Source organism: Alosa alosa, chromosome 6, assembly GCF_017589495.1.
Source record: "Alosa alosa isolate M-15738 ecotype Scorff River chromosome 6, AALO_Geno_1.1, whole genome shotgun sequence".
Taxonomy (NCBI): domain Eukaryota; kingdom Metazoa; phylum Chordata; class Actinopteri; order Clupeiformes; family Clupeidae; genus Alosa; species Alosa alosa.
In genome coordinates, this window is record NC_063194.1 from 26892124 (window position 1) to 26917062 (window position 24939).

At 38.3% G+C, this 24939-nt stretch overlaps 2 protein-coding genes across 3 annotated transcripts in view; both read right to left on the reverse strand.

The window, feature by feature from the left end:
* Window positions 1-1337: 1337 nt before the first annotated feature.
* Window positions 1338-16141, reverse strand: LOC125296096 (polyunsaturated fatty acid lipoxygenase ALOX15B-like). The gene is made up of 14 exons (XM_048245774.1): window positions 16091-16141; window positions 15810-16014; window positions 14922-15003; window positions 14343-14465; window positions 11658-11761; window positions 11401-11573; window positions 10084-10233; window positions 9765-9965; window positions 9505-9591; window positions 9184-9353; window positions 5142-5263; window positions 4275-4375; window positions 4026-4196; window positions 1338-2213 (listed from the first exon to the last, which is right to left on the reverse strand). Exons 1-14 carry the CDS (start codon window positions 16127-16129, stop codon window positions 2034-2036), a joined length of 1908 nt encoding a protein of 635 aa, XP_048101731.1. The 5' UTR covers window positions 16130-16141; the 3' UTR covers window positions 1338-2033.
* A 3821-nt stretch (window positions 16142-19962) lies between these two features.
* Window positions 19963-24939, reverse strand: part of tbck (TBC1 domain containing kinase) — a 40644-nt gene continuing 35667 nt past the window's right edge. For both annotated transcript variants that reach the window (XM_048245610.1, XM_048245609.1), the window contains exons 25-26: window positions 20877-21036; window positions 19963-20567 (exon numbers count right to left, since the gene is read on the reverse strand). In XM_048245610.1, coding sequence (XP_048101567.1) covers window positions 20457-20567; window positions 20877-21036 — 271 coding nt within the window. In that variant the 3' untranslated portion in view covers window positions 19963-20456. The remainder of the gene's footprint in view (window positions 20568-20876; window positions 21037-24939) is intronic.

The following is a 24939-nucleotide window of genomic DNA, read 5'->3' on the forward strand; positions in this document are numbered from 1 at the left end:
TCCATTCCTTATATGTTATTTACTCTTTTTGGCCTTTCCTTTTCTGTTTCGGGGGGCTTTTATTTTGAAACCGCTTTTTATTTTGAAACCGTTTCAACCGCGAGGTTGTAATGTAAACAGAACCAACATTAGGCTAAAACAGAGACGTGAACATAGTGAAATGAAACAACACAGAATTATAATTTGATCGTTTCAGCACACTTCGAAGAGACCCAAGGTTAGTGTTCATGGATACTTATCAATGTGCATTGTAAGCCTTAAAGTAACTTTGGACTGTAACTAGATCATCTTTTCACTTGCTAAGTTGAGTAGGGTAAGTTAGTTTTAATTGGCGTGAATGAGCAGTACTTCCACACGGTGATTTCAAAGTAGCAAGAGGGGCTTTGATTTTGGTAGGTTGATGTGTATATTTTAACTGGCTGCAGCCTAAAATTAGAGGAGTGTTGATGCTGCAGTTCAGCACGTGCGTTTGTGCATCTTGGCATACATGCTGGATGTAACATTGGGGGTGTGGCTGCATCGTCGATTCTACTTTTAAATTCAAAGTTCGAGATTGAGATGTAATTTCAAACGATTTCGATATAAAATCGAAATCGTGACACCCTTAATGATGAATGACAGGTCTGAGAATGCATACGCTACACAAGGACGGAAAATGATGAATAACTGAATAAAAAGGCCTAGCCTATATGCATAAAGAGTAAGGCAAAACAAATAGCCTAGTAGCCTCATGAAACATACGGATTGATGCAGTATCTTTGCAACATTATTAAATTAATCTGTCACCATATGCCTACCTTTGCAAAAAGGAGAACATTTTAATTTGATTCACAATGAAACGTTACATTTAATTTACATGTTAACAATGAGTAGTTTTGGTTGTTGTTGGTGGCGTTATTGCATCCCTTTTATGAATGCAAAATTGTTCCCTCGAGATGTTGCCGCAAAGGCTACGCATTTCAAAACATTGCAACGTGAAATGCCACAAAAAGCTGTTTGAGAATAGGTCTTAGTGAGTTAGGAGTCCTCTCGACTTCTTTTAAGCTGTCCCAGACTTAGGTGCTACTTTTAGGTCTAAAATGCTTCGTGAATTACTTTTAGCGAAAAAAATTAGGAGTCCTAAAGTTAGGAGTGACACGCCCATTATTTCTAGGAGTTGCTCTTAAATTCGCCAGTTAGGAGCTACTTTTATCCTTAAAATTCTTTGTGAATACGGCCCCTGATCTCTAGGCCTATTATTTCAAAATCTTTGTAAGTCCTCATGGGTTGGAAAACTAGTATGTTACTCACAGAATTTAGCGCAGCTCATATACTTATCACTTCACTTACTGGCTGCTCCACACTACTGTAACTGTATAACTTATTGCATTCCAGTATTACAAGATATCCTTTTATATAGATACTTTTTTTTTTAAATATTAGCTTTCAATTAAATGTTTTTAAACTGTTTTGGTCATTTACATCTTCACAAATGTATGTCTTATGTATTTGGTTGGATTAATTTTTTGTTCAAAAATCTAAACTTTCTTTCAAAAACGTGGCTCTTCTGTTTGCTTCCTCAGTGAATTTCTTCTTTATGTCACACCACAAACCATGGTTTATTAAATTCTTGCTCATTTTCTCAATAAACAAGAAACTATACAACTATACAAATACAACTTTAACAGTCTGCACACTATACACTGTCAAACACCAACAAAATGTTGAGTAAACTTGTGTAATGCAGAAGTATGCAACAGCAGACAAAGTATAATGTGATGACACCTAAGCATACTTCTGTAACTGCATTGCAACTGCAGCAGTGGCAGCCACATTTATAAGAAGAAATAGAGAAATACAATGTTATCAGTTCAGCTTCACTGAATGGCCCCCAATAACAAGAAAAGAAATAACATTGTGGATGGGTAATACGTAGCCTATATCATCTCTTTGTTTACAGCATTTATAAAAACTACTACTACTACTAAAAACTATGAAAACATCAAACAAATCAGCAAATGTTGTTTTGAGATAATCTGGTGATTATTTATATTTTAAATGGCAACACTGTTTTCAATGTTCTCTGGGTCTAGATAGGTGTATGGCAATGGAAGACCAACATTCCTGGCTTTGATGTCATAGCTGAGGACCTCAAGCTTTCTTCTGAAATCATCAGTCAATTCCAGTGGCTTTTGCTCCACAAACAGCTGCTCAGGATAATTACCTAGGCTGTACTGCAAAATATTGAAGACAAAAACTTGAACTTAGGAATACATTCATTAAGTGCTCAAGTAATGTTTTAATAGTACAGCTGGGTAGACACTATGATTTTGGCACAATTTAGCCTGGACCCAACTAACTTTAGAATTGGGCTGAACGTTGAGTTTGCGCAGGTTCATAACGTCCAATTAAAAGATGTAACAATCAACGTTCCAGCTCCAGTCTGATCCAATTTTCTAATATGTCAGCATTTTTGTTAATTCTCTTGTAGGGTGAGCCATTCAAACATGCAATGTAATCACAGCAATCAGAACTGATTGAAAGGTGTAGTGTGTGCGATTGAAAAAATTGTGACATCTGAATGTTCCAATGTGACATGAGATATATACACAGATGTTAACTGAAAATATACTTTGTGGGTCATACTCTCCTACTTGTGTTATATGTGTTCCCATTTGTGTTGTGCATATTCTCCTCTACATCATGCTCAATCACACCCACAGCAGTTATTTTCAGAATGAAGGCAGCCTCATGAAAAAAGGCTTAATTTCATATTAGAGCCAGACTGAGGCCACGTTCATGACACGTCGGATATTTGGAAATCCTGACCTCTAAAAATGACTTATTTGTAATTCGGGTCGACTTTAATGCTTGGAGACTCGTGCGGAAATCTTGTACCCCCAGATACCCGACTTGACGTCACAATCATGCTCTCCAATCGAGACGGCCTCCGTTGACAACAACACAACAAGATGACAACCTCACTCTCATTACAAATAGGCAATAGGTAATTTATCACTAAATTAAAACTACGAACAGAAACATTCACCTGAGATATTTTAATTCTGCGCAATCATAGTCGGCTGCTCAAATAACTTATTTGCGTTCCCTGTAAAGACAATACAAAAACGCACACATATTGTTGCAGGAATCTATATTTGTTTTCCGAGCTGTTCTCATGAACACACTTTTTTTTTTTTGGAAGACAGGATTTTTAAAGTTGGGTCATCATGAATGCATGAGTCACAACCTTGTTAATTTACGTTGTTGCAAAAAGATACAATTATTATTATGATTGTGAGAGTAAAAGCAAGGTAAACTGTATCATGAACAATTTCAAATGAATTAGTTTCTATAGCCTAAACAAAGAAGTAATTTAACCAAATTACACACTTTTTAGGTCTATTTATAGACGTCTGAGGTTTTGATTCATGATTTAAAACTCACAGCTGAGAAACATCTAATTTCAGATTATTAATCTCTAAATTGTAATTTACAAATGTAAATACTCAAAGTGATTGAGAAACACATTGCCATCAGTGGCTGACCAGACTCTCTTCTCACAAGATGGCTGCGACATGGATAATAGTAAGCTAATGCACTGACTGCACAAACAGTCCTTTTTATACATTTTCTTATACACTTACAAAGCTACAAAATATGTCAGTTTGTCTATAGAGACTCTCTCTGCAGTTGCATAGATGTGTAATGATTTTTAAAACTAGTTAATGGCATTAAAATAGTGACTTACTTTGACAAAGCGAAGCTGCCCCCAAAGGCTATGTTACATGCTATTTACAAGTAAAATTCCAGTTTTACTCAAAACTCCACCAAATAACATCATTCTGGTCCCAAATAGAAGTTAACACTCGTTATCATCAAAAAATAGACCCTAGGTTGCTCTTAGACCAGAGTTGTCCTTTAACAAAAAATATGAATAATATGCCTAGGCTGAAAGGTGTGTAGCCACACCCTTTTTTTGACTTGCACACATAGGAGAATAAGACCCTTTGAGCTTAGTAGGGTACAAACAATGTATCACGTACATGGTCAGAGGACTTCTGGCTGAGCAGGTACAGAGCAGTCATGGTGTGTACCGTGGTGCCAATGTCTGGCAGCGTCTCCAGGACATCAATCTCTTTGGCTTTACCTTTACAAGTAGGAGGAGGACACTTCAAAGAACTGGGGAAGTTGGGCATCCAAGCACCAAAATCAAACTGATAGAGAAAAAAATATATATAAGAGAAGTATAAATATAGCAGGTAAAATGGATTATTTAAACGTAACATCCAAACCTGTCCATTGTTGACAGCAGCATGTTGGACAGATACAGTGAAAATGATCATGGTGGCAAACTTGACGAGCTCTTCTAAAGAGGTGAAACTCTGTGGTATTTCTGAAAAAAAAGGGTTGTTTTGTTTTTCTTTATACTGTGAAAGAAAAGGTTAGTTAAATCATCGCTTATTTCTAGACAATTAAGCAAAAATCAGAAGCACCTTCATCTCACTGGGAATTGTTGACACAATCCTCAACATCCCATGCCATTAACTATTTTATCTTAACATCCCTTCCCTTTAACTATTTAACATCCCATCCCTTTAATATGTCAGTTTATTACACGGCTCTTCACAAGACAAGTAGAACGCTCCATTGGCTTGAATGGGATTTCCCAAAGTTCTACGGTAAAATATATTCATGTAATTAGGCCTACCGCTGCAAACATATAATTACCGCTGTCAATGGCAACGGGTTTTGTGCTTCTGATACGTCTTTCATATCACTACGCAAGGACTGGAACTTCATTTAAAAGTGAAAGCAGACGGTTGATCAGCTGTGTTCTAAAGAATGTTTGATTCAAGTTCAGCGTGTTGTTGCAAACTATTTGTTTCAGCAAATGCCACGATGAACGGTAACAAATAGGCTAGGCTTTGTAGGGTAAAGTCATATAGTGGGGAGTTTATTATTTCGTTTTGGCAAGTAGCCGTGTAATATGCGGGATAATGTATAGAACGCCGGTCATTACTGGGAAAATAAGTCCCTTCAGGGCAGAACAAGACCCCTCCGCTGCGCGTCGGGGTCCGGTTCGCCCTGTCAGGACTTATTTTCCCAGTATACGGCGTTCTATACATTATCCCTTACATAATATCCATCAGTTCTCCAACCTGAGCTTTGTCTTTCAAGGAAAGCCTTCTTGTAAATGTCTTTGATCCAGAGCTGTAGTTCAGTGTCTCTCTGGATGTAATCATCAGAGGTGTAGTAGTGTCCCAACACTCCTTCAACATATCTGTGAGACACAGGTACTTCAGTGAGGGGAAGTGTGAAATAAAATCCATAATTCTAATATAGTGGAAAATACACCACTTGGCTACCGTAAAACCACCAATTACCAACCCTTTCATTCGAAAATTCTAAAACAACGTTTTTTCATACTTCTTAACTCATTTTAATACCTAATAACATTTGATAAATGAACCTTACATTTTTCAGTAGCCATAGGTGTGTAGATTTGAACAAAATCTAGTTTGGTTCTTACCGGGGCTTTTACTGCCTGAAATAACCGATTTTGTTTACCACGCTCGGAGTTTAGTGCTGGGCTGGTGGGTGCCTATTTCCAACATTTCTCACGGCACATCAACGGTTAGACCGAGAATTCTCGTCGCAAATCGCAGTATATTTCATTCCGGCGTAACCTCAGAAACCTCTCAAGCGACCATTTTGCAACATTAGTAACATCTGCTTTACCTACTCCTAACTCATTCTTGACACTTGAGGTTAATTACGCTACAGAGACTCTCTGCTCTACACTGGCATCTTGTCTGCAGATGTCAGCATGTCCTCTTTCCTCAAGACCCACTCGTTCTAAACCTCGTCATCCATGGCTAATGAACAGTATAGTTTCAGTACGAAAGGAACTAAGAGCTGCTGAGAGGAAATGGTGTGAATCCAGAGATAGTAATGATAGTAACTACCAATCTTTGCTGTCATCTTTTTCATCGACTGTTACACTTGCAAAAAAGGCATTCTATCAAAGCAAGATTGAGAGCGCCACTGACAGTAGAAAACTTTTTTCCACTTTCAAGTCTTCTGAATCCTCCACCACCACCATCAACTACTTCACTGTCAGCAGATGACTTTGCAACATTTTTCACTGAAAAGCTAAAGTAAGTGCTCAGTTTGATGAACCTATAAGGAGGGCTTTGCCTTGTGTTAGTATGACCACATCATTGGACTCTTTCTCTCCTCTTGATGAGGAAGCAGTCTCTCAATTGCTTCAGCAAAGTCGTCCAACAACATGCCCATTGGATCCTGTCCTGTCCACTCTTCTACAGTCTGTCCCACCCGCCGTTCTACCGGCAGTCACACATGTACTGTATTTAATGCTTCACTCAGTTCTGGAATAGTTCCTTATTCTTTTAAACAGGCTAGGGTTACACCTTTGCTAAAGAAAAGTAGGCCTACACTTAATCCAACTAAGGTGAAGAACTACAAACCTGCCTCCCTTCTTCCTTTCTTGTCAAAGGTTTTGGAGAAAGTGGTCTTCAAGCAAGTATGTGACTTTCTTCATCAGAGTAATCTACTAGACCCTATGCTCTGGTTTCAAGAGTAGTCATTCTACTGAAACTGCTCTTCTGTCTGTGACTGAAGCATTGAGAGTAGCTAAGTCCTCTGCTCAGTCATCAGTATTAATTCTACTAGATTTATCTGCAGCCTTTGAAATTGTTAAACATGACATTATCCTTTCTATACTATCTGAAATGGGAATTTCTGGGAAAGCTCTTGACTGGTTTGTAATTGACGACCGACTTAACTTCTCTGAGCATGTAGCTTCTATTGCAAAATCATGTCATTTTATGCTTTACAACATTAGGAAGATCAGACCTTATCTGACACAAGATTCCACACTTCCAACTTCTTGTTTAGACCATGGTCATCTCCAAGCTGGACTATTGTAATTCGCTTACCCGCTTGTATAATACGATCATTACAGCTGATCCAGAATGCTGGAGCACGCCTGGTCTTCAATCAGCCAAAGAGGACACATGTAACTCCTCTCCTAGTTACTCTCCATTGGCTCCCTATAGTAGCCAGAATTAAATTGAAATCTCTCACTTTGGCCTATAGGACACTGACTGGATCTGCTCCTAGTAATTTTAATTCAATAATCAAGACGTACATCCCCATCGCCCACTGCGGTCTTCTGATGAGCGTCTGTTGTGTCGACCAGTCATAAACGCTAGGTCTAATTCAAGACTCTTTTCCTCAGTGGTTCCATGTTGGTGGAATGAGTTGCCCAGTGCTCTCCGTTCCTGTGATAGTTTTGGGTCGTTTAAGAGGGGTCTAAAGACATCCCTGTTCAACATGCACTTAGTTCTTTAAGCGCTTCTTATGCGTTATGGTTTGTATAATATTGTTTTATTTCCATTAGGCTGCTGATCCATTTGACATTATTGTTTATTATTGATATTCTCCTTAATGTAGTCTTAACATGTTATTGTTTTTATATTATTGATTGAATGGACATTATTGTTTATTATTGCTTTTTTCCCTCATTTTCATTGCTTATTTTATTAGGCTATTGATTAAATTGACATTGTTGTTTATTATTGCTATTCTCCTTATTATAGTTTGACCAACATTCTAATCTGTTCCCTGTTAAATTTTAAATATTATATTGTTTTTGTATTTGTATGTTGCTTTGGACAAAGTCTGCCAAATCCCATAACCAAATCAAAAATCCACTGGAGCTCCAAGCAGATTTGTACACGCAGCCTTACAACACTGTTTACAGCTCTTCGAGTCACGGTAAAATGTAATTTTGGTACATAGCTAATTTAGATACACTTATGGTGTGGGTGCTTGCGTTTCTTTAGGAATCCGCTGTCTTGGTTTGTATAGAAATTAATATTAAGTGACACATACACGTAAGAGGTTGGAAATACGGGACGGTTGGTAATAGGTGACGTTCCTATAAATTAACTTTCTGCAGCTCTGATGACTACTCATGTGAGGTCTGTTTATGAGGATGAACTTCAGTTTGTGTGTTTTAAACAAAAAATAATTATACTGTATCTATGAAGACTTGTATTTTATTCTTCACCTCTGATATTGCAGTTCCTCTCATTTGATTCACACATGAATTGTACTGATATTGTCATTTTGTTTTACCAGAGCAAATGGGCACTGACACACAGAAGCACAAGATAGTGCCCTAACTATCCTTTCCTTAAGTTACCATACAATAAAGAAAAAAGTTTGCTGCGGTGGGCGGGAATAAGCAAAAAAACATGTGCCTACCCAATGCGATGCAGCCAGGATATGAAAGATGAGGCAACACAGTGCAAGTCTGAGGTGGTTGAAGAACCATAAAGCTAGCAGCGCTAGGGCCCAATGGTTTGTGAGCTAGGCCAGCATCCGTGTACTGATGCCAACTGCAGGCAGAGGACTTTTCTTTCTTTCAGAGGACTTTTCTTCCTTGTAGTATATTTTCACTAGCACCACATAATAATGGGATAGTAACTAGACATCACTGTGGCATCCATCTTGAATATGCAGTAATTCGGTTGCGTTAAGAAACGAAGAAACTGTTGCTATTGTTGGATGTAACACTACACTCTATCACTGGTAAAGCAGTAGGCCTAATGCAGATTAATATTGATATTTTTGGTCAACTGTTGTGTTGGTTTGGGCTGAGCATGACATTAACAGCAAGAGGAGCAGATTTATTTATGGCCCAATGTTTAGTACAACAACGTAACATTGGAATAAATATGGTTAATACACAAGTGTGATCAATACATTGGTTTGATCTATGAAATTGTTAATATACAATACTGTTAATATTCTGTCGACACACCCCTTCTCCCCACTACTTTTCTGTAACATTAGCTCACTCTTTTTGGAAGACTTTCCATAATATTTGGCTGTAGGGATTTGATCCTGTTCTATCAAATAGCAGATGCCACTAATGTTGAGCTATAAGGCCAGTCAGTGTTCTTCATTACAGGTTTTTTATTGCATGCATGGAGGTCAAAACTATCATGATTTTTTCCCTGACCAAACACCTACTATTTAGAGGGACGTGTTCACACAGAGATCTGATTGTATTATGTTGTTCTAGTAACAAAAAATATGTGACAGTGTGTAACCGTAAATTTTGATCTGAGCCACTGCAGTGCCCTTAATGGTGATAAATTAAGTTCATACTCATGGATGATCTTCCACAGCTTGAGGCCATCATCTCTGTAGTAGAAGTTTGAGATCTCCTCTAGACCACGCACTTTGATATTCTCTGGTAAACATAAGGAACTGTATGTCAGCGTTGCTAAAGCTTTCCTCAAAAACATCCTTGAACCAATTAACCCAATGCCTGTATGCTTCAGAGGGGAGAGAAAACAATTTAAAGGCAAAGGTTAATAGCAGAAGTAGTTAACAGTACTATACATAAGAAACTATAGATATGTGTGGACATTTATTTACAAAATGGAATGTTACAGTATTAGCAGATAACACACAAATCCGACATACTTCAGAGAAGAAGGCTTCCTCTGACATGAGCTGGTCTCGGGCCATGATATTGATTTGTAAAGTGTAGCGGAAATGGAGGACCAGGAGCTAAAACGACAAATACTACAGTCTTGTGATTACCATAACATTACAATGTATTTTTATTTTTAAACTGACAGTTATTATGGAAAAGATATGTACTAATAAAATTAACACAAGCTTGTAACTTGTGCAGCTGTAGCAATTCAGTGATAGTTTTCCTCTATATTGAAAAAACTTACCTTGAAGAGGGGGTGTGCTGAGGGAAGTTGCCTCACAGTTGCCATGAAAATGACTTCAGCCAACAAATGTGTACGAAGCAAATGAAAGTTAAGCTCATGCATGTTGAACTCAGCATTTCTCACAAATATTTTGGCCAAGAGCCAGTCTTGATTATCCGAGGGGAGAAATATGGGATTTTCTTCCCCTGGCTCCTGTTTTAGCTATAGACAATAAGCAGAGTGTCAAAGCAATACAGCATATGTAAACCTGTGCTGTGGAGTACAATACTTGGATTGAACCATCCATGTTTCTACCAGCATTCTACATAATACTGCATACCTGGATGGCAATGGGTAAGAGCTTTTTGTCAGAGGTCTTGTAGAGCAAACAAAGTGGAGCAGCCAAGTACTGCAGACGGTCATGAATGACATTCTCCTTTCCAACCACACAGTTCAAGTCCTTGTAGTCACACAGGAAAATGTTACCATTCTAGAGGGAGTGGCTATAGATTAATAACAGGTTACATGCATCATTACATTATTTCATTGGGCTGGTCATTTTTGCGTAATCCTGTTCACAGACAGATAAGCATACAAACCGCACAAAAAATGTAAGCTCTTTGACAGACTAATTAAGGCCTCATCCACATGAGAATGAAAAGATTTGAAAACAATGTTTTTCCTTTGAATAGGCCTAGGTTGTGTAGCCTTTTACTAAGATTTAAAACCAACGATAAATTTAGTTAATTTTATTGCCAAGGTTAGCGACAGAGACTTGAGACATGCAAAACAGTGCCATCTTAACATTGTTATTATTTGTTGACATCAAACCTAAAGAGGAATACAAGTTTACCTGACTGCTGTTCACTCTCAGGGGCCGTTTATACGAGAACGATTGCGAAGGAAAACAACAAAATATTTTATCATAAGTGCCTTTCATTTACACGGCGACCCAGCCATCGGGGCTTGAAGACGCAAAAATCTGAAGACTCCTTCCAGAGTGTAGAGTTTTGAAGACGACCCGAGTTGCGTCTCCGTCTAAACGCTAAACCAAAGATCCTTGATTACCTAAACTGTCAAATTAGAATGTCTGCGCGTGACGTACCGGGGTTCTATCACACCACCACCCAGCGGTCTGGAATGCATATCCAATCGAATATCACATACTCTTGCGTCTTCATATAAACAAAGATTTCCCCCTGAGAATGCTCGTCTAAACTTCTGCGCCACTTCTGCGTCTTCTCTTTTCATCGTCACAGTATAAACGTAGCCTCATATTATGATACTCATATCAGAGTATTTTTTCCCTCTCGTCATGCCCTGAAGAATACTACGTCTTCTCATCAATAGACTATGTGAACTCTGTGCGCTGTTTTTTTCCCAGTGGAGCCAGGTGTGTTTGAACCTGCCGCTATTGTTTTAAGCTGCTTGTGTTTTGTCTATTTGCAAGTGTTTTATCGATTTGCATGTGTTGTCATGTGTTGCAGGTCGTTTGCACCCGTCGGCCACCATAGTTAAGCAATCATTGAGTAACCAAGGGCAGAGGGTGTAAGACTTGAGGTTTACCAAGAATTGCAGGAGTAGGGAATGGGAAGCTTAACTGAAATAATGCTACTTGTATTCAAATAAATAGTTGTACATGTTCGTTTTATCATACCTCCATCTCTTTTCGCAGAGAACTGCCATCTGGTAGGTAGGACTTTACCATATCTTCAGTAACCAAAAAGTTATTTGGAAGTTCTAAACATTTTTCAATCATCATGGGGTTAAGGCCATTAAGAAACTGATAGCCAAAGAATTCATCCTCTTGCCAGTGCTGTCGCACAAACTCTGCAATGAGAAACAATGGCAGAACATTATGAAAGCCATAAAACCTCTTACCTAAGCTTGTTTATGAGCTCATGATAAACATACCATAGGCTTTTGTCTTTTTGGTGACAAAGATTTGATCCAGATCATGAAGGCTCTCCCATGAGCTTCTGTTGTCCGCCATAGCGTTCAGTTTCACTGGAACAAATCTACAACCAAGTGTTATAAAGTCATAAAGTGAACTTTATTTTCAAACTTTTATATATATATATATTTCCTGAAATGCTCAATGTTTGAAATATTTTTCAAAATATTGAGCATTACTAGTCCTCAAGTGTTAGCCTACTATATGTGACAACCTCGAGGAAATGAAAATCCAAAATAAGATTACTCTGGGTCAACCCTATTTCTCACATAATTTAGCTCTTAAACTTTGACGTAGCACTGATACTTGGGTGGAGTGATTTGCACGCAGCACCTGAAAAGCTCCTACTTCTGCAAATCCCAAATAGCAGTGCTCTGCCTGAATGAGAATTTTTTGTAAGAACTCTCTAAATTTGATTCAGTTGCTTTGCATGGATGTTATTTACAGTTCGTATGGTGTTGTTGTTAGGCCTAGGCTACTACTAGCCTACTAGTGTTTCCCGTCGGCATCAGGCTAACATTACTTACATTACTCAATTAACTTTGTTTTGGCTGGCCAAGGTGTCTCTTAACTGGACTGCGTGGGTCTGTGAGATCCGTCGCTGTCCCCCTGGACTACTATCCTACTGAGCTGCTGCTCCAGCGCCTGGTTAGAGAGATCGGACTTGGACACAGAGCACAGGTAACCTAGAAATCTAGACGCATCCTAGCGGCAGCAAATGTAATTTGCAACCAGGGTAGTCTAGCAACTCTCCGTTGGCTTGCGAGCTGGAAAAATCAAACTTCGATCAGGCCAATCACATCGTGTATAGAGTCGGTGGGCGGGCTTAACATAATGACGACTGACTTGCGACGGTTCCGCGTAAATACCCTGCTACTTGAAAACAAAGATGGATGCTGCAGTGCAACTCGAGTGAAGCTTTTTTTAAGTTGCCAAAAGTTTGATCAACTATCCAACTAGCTCCGCTGGTGGGAAAACGCATGGGACTCATGAGTTGTAGAGCTATCCTATTGCGTGCAGAGGGAATTTGAAAGACAACCGTTTTTTCCGCCCCTCGGATTGAGCACTGCCAATGGTGAGTTCACAGGCCCTATCTTGACGTGGGTCTGGCTTGTAAGGCTAGGGCACAGGCTCTTCTGTGTGGGACCTGTCTCGCTGTTTCCAACGGAGATGTCCGCCGAGCTATCTGCCTACTTTTGCCTCGGCGTGAATGGAGCAGGTCGTGCAGAGTTTCACATTGGCTATTGGGACCTGATGCTGTTTGAGCTTCACTGACCGAGCTGCTGGTCTGTGGGCTAACTTTCCAGAGTCTGCTTCTGCTTGTATCCCAGAGAAGTCGCTGACAGCTGACCTGTGATTCCGGAGCCCTTCAGACGGCCATTGCCTGGTTGGACTGTTCAAGAGCACCATGCTACAACCAAATGTTGCTTGCGGTTTGGACTGTTCAATGAACACCATGCTGCTCTTATATGTAACGTTAGGCCTAACCAAAGAAATGACGTTCACTTACGGATTTTTATTTATTTATTTACTTTTTTATTATTATTCATTTGTTTGTTTCCTGTCTTAATGTCTGTGTACTTGTAGTGTTGGATTGGCTGTCCAACATTTTGTTTCTATATTTGTCAATTTGTTAATTTGTCTGCTGACTGTATGTTTAGATGTCTGTGTGTGGAGCACTTTGGGTTGCACTCTGTGCATACAAAAATGCACTATATAAATAAATGTGAATTGACTTGACTAGAAAAGTGTCTTTGTGTCTTTGAAATCACTGGTCCAGCCTAACCAATCATATTGATCAGGAATTCCTCATGTTACTTCCTACCTTTGCAAACTGATATTAAACTGCATCAGCATGTACCTTGTTGTATATACACATTCTTACGACTTCATTTTTTAATGTTTGCAGGCGTTGCGACTACCCCCATCCCTTGTTGTTACTGATTGGTGGCTGGGGGATCGTAAGCACTTTGAGAGGAGCCAGACTAGTGGCCTATCTAGTGAAATGAAAATAAGCAGTGACACTAGGCAGGTGGGACCAGGCTAGGTCATCACAGCCAATCCTGTCAAATAAGACACAACCACCAACGTTTCATTTTCATCTGTCACCCCTAACAAAAGTTGCAGAAAATCTTTCTTATGGTAGGTGATCAGTTAACTCTCACCCACACTCCACATCTATTTCACAATGAACACATGCACATCATTGTTTAACTCTGAATGCAGACATAGCTCTCCAACACTCTTCTACCAAATCTACCAGCAGGTGGTATGTCCATTATTTTTAATTCTGGGCAGCCGTGGCCCACTGGTTAGCACTCTGGACTTGTAACCGGAGGGTTGCCGGTTCGAGCCCCGACCAGTGGGCCGCGGCTGAAGTGCCCTTGAGCAAGGCACCTAACCCCTCACTGCTCCCCGAGCGCCGCCGTTGTTGCAGGCAGCTCACTGCGCCGGGATTAGTGTGTGCTTCACCTCACTGTGTGCTGTTTGTGTTTCACTATATTCACCGATTGGGTTAAATGCAGAGACCAAATTTCCCTCACGGGATCAAAAAAGTATATATACTTATACTTATAATTGCTTCCTTTAATATTGTTCTAATCCCACTATGTGGTAGCATAAGGGTAAAGATAGGGTTGACTTACGCTGCTGCAAGTGTGAGATGGAACTCCGTTTCCTTTGTGAAAGAGAACCGAACCTCAGGGGGTAGAGCCAAGGCATTATTTGCACTCACAATCTGTGGTAACCCCGGCGCATATACACGCCATCTGCAAAGTAAGAGAAAAAGTAAGTTTAAATAAAATCTAGAAATTGCAACTTAATATCTTGATATATTGAGATAATATCTAAAAAATAAAAGTTGCTATAAAAATCACCAATGTATTAACTACTAAATATTTTAAACATTGCTGTCCTTGAAGGAAATCCCAGTTTTTAATTAAACAAAAATAAAATAACATTGATTAAAAATACACTATGATACTTTTATGGAATAGAAGAAATGTGATGCTTTTTGAAACTACAACTTAACTATAACTCATGTGTAACTTCAACATTCAATATGATGACTATATATTAAAATAATGAGATAGGCTAGATCTAGAAATGAGAAGACACTAACTTGAAATAATTACCTAAGGTCTAAAAGGATAAGATAGGCTACTATCTTATAATAATGAAATAGAATCTAAAATATTGAGATACAACTCAGATTTCATTCTCACCTGAATTCCTCCTGGCATTTTTTTAGCTGCATTTCTCGGTCTTCCAAGGACTTACTCCTAGTCTCCTGGAATATAAGCTTTGCTGTTGGAAGTTTATTGAAAGAAAATACAATATTTCAGGGCTAAACAATAACACATAGGCTTCAATTCTTGATAGGCTATGGCCCCGAGTTTGGCAACGATGTATCATCACCGAATAGGTAGAGCATGCGCAGTACTGCACGAGAGAATTGCCAGTGGGAAGGTGTGATCAAACGCAAACTATGTTGGGTCTACTCTGAGATAATGTCAAAAAATGATCTTATAGTTAATATCTGATAACTATGACAGGCCAACTATTGTAATATTATATTCTCGTCTGGCTTTAGTATTAATTAGAAAGACATGCAAAAAGAGATTAATGACACCACAACATAGGAAGATTGGCTTGTCTGCCTTGTTTCATATGTGTTGTGTTGGCCATCAATAGAAATATTGATATTTCTTGTGTGCAATCATGTGCGCTTGCATGTTTCCATCTACTCCTCATGCCCCTAATATTTTCCAAATTAAAAAGCACTTACTGTATGAACGAAAGAGAGTGGACTAAGATCAAATCGTTTGAAGACAAATTACACAACTATACCTCATTTAAGTTTGGGCAACCCGGATGCCGAATCACTTCTGACTTAGTGATTAGTAGATAGGTGGAGGGTAGCGCATCAGGCCAAAACACAATGACAATATCCTGGCCGGACTACTGTTGTCAGTTATATAAGTATTTGAAATTAACATGATTTCTTAATGTATAGTGACATATCAGGGCCATTTTATGATTAATTGAAATACATTTCTTACATATGGTTCCTTTAAGGCCTAAAAAATAAAGTTTCACCTTTCTGTACTGACCTGAGGCTTCTCTGAATACTCTTGTTTCTTGACTGCTCACCCAGCAGTAACATGGAAACAGGAGCACATCAGCCTCTGGCGTTGTTACAACAACTCTGGAGCAAAACCATTCATCGTCAACAATGCCAAGAAATCTTTCTGCTTCAAACTCCACCAGCTCAAGACTCCCCAGTCTTGAATGCACAGCCAACTTCAAATCCCTCACCTATGATATCACAAATTGGTTACTGGGCATACAGGAATTTCTCAAAAATAACAAAAAAAATGTTTTTGTCAATTACCGAATCCCTTGATAATCCTTCATTTAAATTGATCTTCATTTGTTCAGTCACACCATCTGTTCCAATCAGTCTAACAGACACAGAGTTGAAAGTGCCAGCACAAAATCGGTCTCCTGTAGTCACCTGGACGTTGTAAATGATGGTATTCATTCTGCAATATAGAGTTAAAACCTTAGTCTAAAGGATAAAAACAGGACAGAATAGGACAGAACTCAAGTGCGGTGCGTCAGGTGTAAGATAGGGCTCATAGTAGAACAATAAACATACATACATGAGTTGAGGGTGGGGGTGGGGGGTATGGACCGCGTCCATTAATTCTGTATATTGGAACACCTTAGTGGCTGTTATCCCTTACATATATTTCCGTTGTGTTTTGTAGAATTATTAAATACATTACTGTTTACTGTAGTGAAGGTCTTTCAGTCTATCACTTTCTATAACAGTCTTTCTCATCACACCATCACTGTAGTGTATACATTACCAATTACTGACTGAATTCCAGAGGTGTAAAAGTCCGGATTCAGAAAGTAAAAGTCCTGCCACATATTTACTCCAACCATTCACTAAACCAGCTGATTCTAATTGGCAAAACTCCTCAGCCAGGTAGATGAGTAGATAGACCTCCTGCTGAACGTCAGCAAGATCAAGGAGATTGTTGTTGACTTCCAGAGAGGTCACACCCAACACCTGCCACTGACCATCGACGGTGCTGTGGTGGAGAGAGTGAGCAGCACCAAATTCCTGGGGGTGCAAATCAGTGAAGACCTCTCCTGGACCACCAACACTGCATCACTGGCTTAAGAAAGCCCAGCGCCTGTACTTCCCTATGGAAACTCAGGCGAGCAAGTGCTCCACCAGCCATCATGACCACATTCTACCGAGGCACCATTGAGAGCATCCTCTCCAGCTGTATCGCTGTGTGGGGCGGAAGCTGCTCTTATTTCTTCATTGTATGTGCCTTCTTATTTACTTTTTATATTGTTTACTTGAATGTTATGTTTGTCTGTGGACCTAATTGGTTAAAATATGTCTTGTCTCCACCGTGGGATAGTGGGAAACGTAATTTCGATCTCTTTGTATGTCTTGACATGTGAAGAAATTGATAATAAAGCAGACTTTGACTTAATGAGCTAATTAGTGAAAACACCCATGCTAAGTGCACATGTTAGAACCAATACATGGTAGGACTTTTACTTTGTGAAGCCGGATTTTGACATCTCAGCTCTGCTGATTTCATCGACTGTCAAATTTACAGTGTGAATGAAAAATATCAAATGACTCACAAGCATTTAAATATTACACTCTCCAGCATTTGGCCTGCGTCCCACAAATCTTTGTAATCTGAATACCTCAGATTTGTCTATCGATTTAACTTCTTTCCTGTCTTTTTCTGTCAACTGTCTGTTCTTTTGTTCATCTTAATCTTTTCTTTTTATTGGCCAGTCTGAGATATGACTTTTTCTCTACAACTCTGTCTAGAAGCCCAACATTATGAGGTCACCTCTTCTGTTAATGTTGACACTGGTGTTTCGCTTGCACTATTTAATAGAGCGGTCAGTTGAGGACATGCGACGTGTCTGTCTCTGAAACTAAATGCTAATATATTTGTCTACTCTCGCCTCTATTTTTATTCTGGTTAAAGCCAGTTTATGTTCTTCTGTGACAGGAGTAGCACACAATATCTGTAACAGGAGTGGCACACAGTATTGTACAAGATCTCTGTACAAACGTTTTCTTGGCCATTTCTCACATGGAAGACATAATTTCTCAGGACAAGAATAGATTGACAAATTTCAGAAGACAGTCATTTGATTCTGGCCATTTATTGCCTTTAATCTAATCTGCAATAGCTGATGCTCCTGATAGTCATCTGAAGGCTAGTTGTATTATTTCTTTAATCATGGCAGCAGTTTTCAGTTGTGCTCACATTATTGCAAGGATTTTCTAATCATAAGTTAGCCTTTTAAAAATGTGAAATGATTAACAAACGATGCATCATTGGAACATTGATGATAGGCCTCTGTACACTTATGTAGACATTGCTTTAAAAAACCATATGTTTCCTTTAACAATAGTCATTTAAAACATTAATAAATGCAAAAAGTATCTTCTACACAGTATTTTTTTATTTGGTGTTATTTCAATTTAAAATTGTATACAGCAATTTGTAAAATGTATACAGCCTATGGTAATTTACAAAACAAGGTTATATACTCACCTCAAGATGGACCACTTGACGTATATATATATATAAAAAGCTCTCTTGGAAGGGCTCACTTGCAAAAGGGAAGCTGAAGTCAAGACTGCAGGAAATAAGGACGAAAACGGTGACCATAATATATACTGCCAAAGTGCTGAAGGGTGTGGGTGTAATGTGTTGGAGCTTTTTAAATGGACAAATGCAGGAAGTAGGATGAACCCTGCACACCCTACCCGAAATAGAGAGACTAAAACATGTAGGATACAAACATGCTCCAGTTGTAGTTTTTTTTATATAAGCTTTACAGTTACATTATACCAAATAATGTACCTTAATAATAACAATATTCAATAATAAAAATAATAAGTTTAAAAATCAAGTTAAAGATAAAATCAAGTATATTTGTTTCATACACAACAAGATACCTAAGTATTGTACAGCTGTAATGATAATGTGCACAAATATTATCATATTATTATTAAAAATAATATTAATAATGATTATAATAATAACAATGGTTTTCTTCAAGTTAACTTCTTCGCCTCTTATCCATACTATAAAGGATTATCCATTATCCATTTTACCAGCGGGTGAATGTATTCTTTCAGGAACTATTAATATCCACCTCCACACTGGTCTGTGGTAGTTTAGTATTTACCAAACAGGGGCATGTATATCATAGTTTGGAGCTTGGAGACATCTGACACATCTGGATAGTTTTAAACAAAGTTTAAAAAGAGAAGAGTGGGGGCGCCCATACTATGTTCAGGTCCACATGCCCTTGAGTCCAGCCCAGGTCATTTTCCAATGCCACCCCATCTCTCTCCCACTCGCTTCCTGTCACTCCACTGTCCTGTTACATTAAAAGGCATACCCCCCCCGCCCAAAAAAAACAAAAACAAAAAAAAACCTACACATCAGTATTCAATATGACATGAATGTTACACTTAGAATGTTAGGCTTAAAATTAAAAGGTCTACACAAAATAAGAAATTTTGAGAAGTCAAAATGGGAAAACATTCTTTTTAAAATAAGCAACTGATAACATATTTTCTCAAGTGTTTACAAAGTCTCTTCAGGAAACCTAAAACTACTCTTTTTTGATCCAAAGCTATTGAAATCACTTCACATGCCTTCACAAAACCTCACAATACAATCAGCAGATTCCTGATTGTAGACCAATATACATTGTTTGCAATCTTGATTAGACACACATATTGTTGTACATTTACAGAGGAAAAAAATCAGGTGACATATTTTCAGATAAAAGGGGTTTCAGGAGGACGATACACCCATTTCAAAAGAATACTTTCAGTCTTAATATAGTCAATGGTAATGAATCATAGACAAATTCTCCAAAAGCTCTCATAATCACTGCCATATGGTTGACCCTGAATCAGTGTGTGTTGTTGCTACTTGCCTTAACAGACTGGCTACTTGTTGACAGTCAATGTAAGCTAAATACAATGACTGCTGACAACTCTGTGTGGGATTTGCAACAAAAAGAAAAACAAGCTTGAGGCAGTTCTGCCAATGAGATGAATTACTATTGTTATGAATCTGAACTACTAAAATAAATGTAAAGTGTAGTTTGAAAAGTATTGTACAAAAGTAATTACAAGGGTTACAACATGTGTTGTCAACAATTACATATACAATTGAAATTATTGGATTGAAAAGAGTCAAATGATTTATTTTGTTTTATGATCAACATGAAGTAGTAAGAACACAGACACAGTAGTAAATACAAGAAACGTTCATGATTAAATACATTTCACTTTGAGCTGAATCTACCACATGAAAGGAGCTTTATAAACATTTTTTTTTTACAAGACTCCTTAAATCAACAGAGTAAAGTTGAGTGGCACTGAATCATATTTACATAAATGTGCTTAATATGTGCTCTCTATATTGAACATAAAAAGACACAGCAACCTAATTTAGAAATGATCTCTCCAACAAGGTGATGGAAGTGTTAGTTAGCAACATTTTGTGATCATGTTCAAATGTAGTTATTGTTCAGTGCTTATATGGTTTGTTTCTGATATATCAGACTTCAGAACTGACTTCGGCATTAGGATCAAAACAAGTCTGGCATTTCCTTAGACAGACAGTGAGTGCCTAATAATTCCTATGTGCAGAAGCCATACTGAATAACTTCATAAGTCATATCTGAGGAGAGGGTACAGTTAGGAGTCCAGTAACCTTCATTTTATTGATGCCTCCATCCAAGACACAGACCCGAGGATAATTCAGTTTAACTAGGTGAGTGGCAAACTGGGGAGAGAAAAAAATAACATTGTAGACAAAAATGATCTACTATTTTCTTTGAAGTGAAATATAGGCCTACTTAACTCCCTCAATCATCAGTATGAAAGTCTCAAAAAACAACCACAAGTAGGACAGTTCATCATGGGTAGGTGCCAGGAGAAGGGCATGAATGTTGAATGTCCCTTATTTGCATATAAAAGTAATTTGCAGGAACACAACAACTGGATCTAAAAACATCCATTTGCCTTCCATACTGTGTGTTGACCTCCGTACGTCAGAGTTTAAAAAAAAAATGTGGCTTATGAGAACACTTACCGTGACTGCATTTTTCACCATATTGCTGAGAACTACTATGACTCGTCCTCTGTAGCTGCTTAGGGTGGTAACAGCAGGACAGGTGACTAACTCTCCATCCGACCCCAATGACGCATTGTAGGGGATGTTGATGCTGCCAGAGATGTGGCCTCGGTTGAAGCTGAAGACATCATGTCAAGGATAAACTGAGAGTTGGAGAGTTGACTCTTAATTCCATGGAAACAAAATGAATAGTGCAATTTTGCTCTGGAGGGCACTGAAAGCACACATAGGTAGCTGGTGTCACGGGAACGCTGGCGACTACGCCGCTCCGTGTGTGTGCTGATTATTATTATAATTTTTTTTTTTTTACTGTATTTACTCTGTAAAGTGACCTTGGGTGTTTTGAAAGGCGCTATGTAACAAATAAAATGTATTGTTATTATTATTATTATATATGTAATATATCTCAGGTATAGACAAAGTTCAAACACTTGTATTGAACACATTAACAATATCCAAATTAGTTGACACCTGGATGATGTGCTATAGAAGTAATAGTAGTTGCATTACATTAATACACAGGATTAGATGTTAAAATCCCTTGTGCCAAAATCCACACACTGAACACATTCAGAAGCCCCTGCTCAAGTTTAACTTTAAAAAGCACACTACCCACAAATCCGCCAACAAATGGTCACAAGCACAATACAAATGGCCCATCCAACAGCAGTATATAGTATGCGGCATGTCATTGGGGTTATCAAGTGGGCACCCTCATTCACCGATGTTTCGTTAAGTTAGGCCCACGACACCTCATGAAGGCTTAACAGTGAAACCAGCGTCCTGGAGACACTCCCCTCCATGCTGCCACCATATTACCACATTGAAATATCCAGTACCCAAAATACTCTTAACCAGCCCAGGCATGGTCAAGGTTGGCTAGGTTGGTCTGTCCCGTTGATGTGGACTGAACCATCGCCATAAAAAACCCTGGCCGGCCAACCAACCATCAACCTAGGCACAGCCCATCACAAACACAAAACAAATTAGCCAGTTAGCTTAGCCAGTTAGCTTAGGCCCCATCACAAACACAAAACAAATTACCCAGTTAGCTTACGCCCCATGCTGCCACCATATTACCACAACAAACATCCAAATACCCTTAACCAACCTAGGCATGGTCTCAGTTGGCTAGGTTGGTCCGTCCCGTTGATGCGGACTGAACCATAAACCATAAAAAACATTAGCCAAGTACCATCAATCTACTAGGCACAGTCCATCACAAACACAAAACAAATGAGCCAGTTAGCTTACCTTAGCTTGCGCCCCAGGAAGGGTAATTTCTCCTTACCCACAACCATTCGCTTGCCCGTTCTGCTGCTAAAGACATGTTACTAACCACCTGCCTTAGACTTCGACCACAAATGCCCAATTCAGACAGCAAGCCAATAGCAGATCTGGCCACAAACCCACGTGCACCGATTTCAATAGGCCTTAATCGTGCACTCCAACCTCGCTTAGCTGCCTCCTCTGCTATTTCAGTGTATTTACAATTATTACAATGAAAAATATATGCATAATTTTTAGTGCTGTCAGTTAAACGCGTTATTAACGGCGTTAACGTAAACCTATTTTAACGGTGTCAATTTTTTTATCGCGAGATTAACGTTCTTTTTGGTGTAACAAAGTTTTTTCACATGCTGTTGAAACAACTAGTAACGTTAGAACAACTACAACACCACACCGGATCTAGCTAGACCGGAAACTAAACAATATACTGACGAATGGAATGGACAAGGTGAACCTGGTTTTGTCGGTTAAAGTTTTTTTTTTTTGCTGTTTCTTGCTGTCAAGGGGTAACTCAATAAGATTAGAGAGGGTGCCCGGTGATATCCCTTGGGCAATTCTCGATATTAAGCCTTTCTTGTCCAATGTGTTGAATATAGGCGAGGCACCACAGGTAAACACAGGGTAAAAAATGAACTAGCAGATATCACTATGAAACTTTCCCAGTTGATTACTTACATTAATATGGAAAAGAAATGTATTACAAGTTATCTGTAATATAAAGTTTAAATATGCAAATTAAGCAAAATCTAATTAAATATGTGCTGATTTGCATAAACTAAAAAAAAATAAATCGGAACATTGGATGATGCCAGGTTCAAAATTACTTTTTCATTGTGTTGACATATTAGATGAAAAGTCTTTTACACAGGGAATTTTAGAATACATTTTCGCCATGTTTTTAGGAATAAAATGTAATATAAAAAGGCTAGGAATAACATATCAACAAACCCCTCTGTAGAAGCCTTCTAAATATAGTTAGGTATAAGACTGGAAAGTGTGGTGTATGTAGGTGCTTCTGAAGTGCCGATTTCAGAGTGGGAGAGGAAACTAATCCACGGGTGCTACGTGCTAGCATCTCTCAATAGCACGTCTCTGTGTGGATGGAGGTTTACCAGAGACTTTCTAATGAGGAGTCACCACACTCAAAAAATCCTCCATAGAAATGCATTGGGTTAGTTTGTAACGCCAATATGGCAGTTGTCTACACATATCCGACCCCTTTCATGTGTTGTGATCTCACTGCTGGAGCAAGGTTGGTGTTGTGAAGTCTTGCGCACGCCGAAATAGATGCCCGAAAAGTGCCCAAAAAGTGCTACAATATGGCTGCTGAGTGGAAGGACTTACTGCATGTATGCTATGTAAATGATTACTGTTAGCCTAAACTGCCCTCTTTTAGCTGATTTCTACAGGGTGTCTGTTCTACTGTTTTAATATGTATAAAATATACATTTATTTTTATTCTTTATTGCAGTAGTAGTCTATGCTCAGAGCCTAAACTCGTCATTCAAAAAGAGAATATTCATTTTTAAGTAGCCTATTGAAGTATTTGGAGCCTGAAGCGAAGGAATACTTCAGTTGGAAATTCAACTGCCATTTGAAGAAAGATTCATTGATTCGTTACTAAGCCCAACCAGTCTACCAGAAAATGTCAAACTTCATTTTGGAGATGATCAGATGTGGCTGCAAGAGTGAAAATCCTTGTAGCTCTAACAGATGCAGTTGCCAGGTTAATGGTGCCTTGCACAATATTCTCTGCATGTTTTAGGGTAGGATGAGCCAGAACTGGACAATTATCAGAACTAATACTAGGAAAAGTGTACATATTCAGAATTATTACAGGCAATATCTGAAATTATAAATTCATTATTTGACATAAAAGGGTTACATTTTCCCAATTTGAATGCATGAAGTATTGTCTGAATAACTATCACACTGCAAACTGTATTTTAGTACATTCTATTTGAGTTGATTATTTGCTTTTCCTATTTTTTTTTTCTTCATGATTTCGGCACATATGGCTTTAAAGGTTAATGTAGGACATTGCCCAAGGGATATCACACTGGGCACCCTCCTAAATATTAAAGAGCCACCCCAAGTGAACCCCAAGTCTAAGCAAAAATGAATAAATAAATAACCCACAAAACCAGGTCTGACCCCATGGCTCCCTGGCTGGCATTATCTGAAACATAGAAATTCATTAATTCACTTAGTAAAGGGTTAAATTGTCCAAATTTGAATGTACTGTCTGAAAAACTATCACACAGAACATTGTATTTTAGTAAATTTTAATTGAGTTGATTTGCATTTAATATGAGTATGTCTACTCATCTTGAAATTAGAGTTATATCCTATTTCATGATTTTGCCACATTGGGCTTTTTCATATTTAAACATTAAATTACAGAAAACTTGTAATACAAATTTCCTGTGTAAAAGACTTCATCTAATATGTAAACACAATGAAAAAGTAATTTTGAACCCGGCTTCATCTAATGTTCAGATTTTTTCTTTTTAAACTTTATGCAAATCAGCACATATTTAATTAGATTGTGCCTAATTTGCATATTCAAAAAATAAATTTCAAATAACTTGTAATACATTTTTTTCCATATTAATGTAAGTAATCAACTGGGGAAGTTTCATAGTGATATCTGTTATTTTTTTTACCCTATTCACCTGTAGTGTCTTACCTTGTATTCAATACATTGAACAAGAAAGGGTTATACAAAATT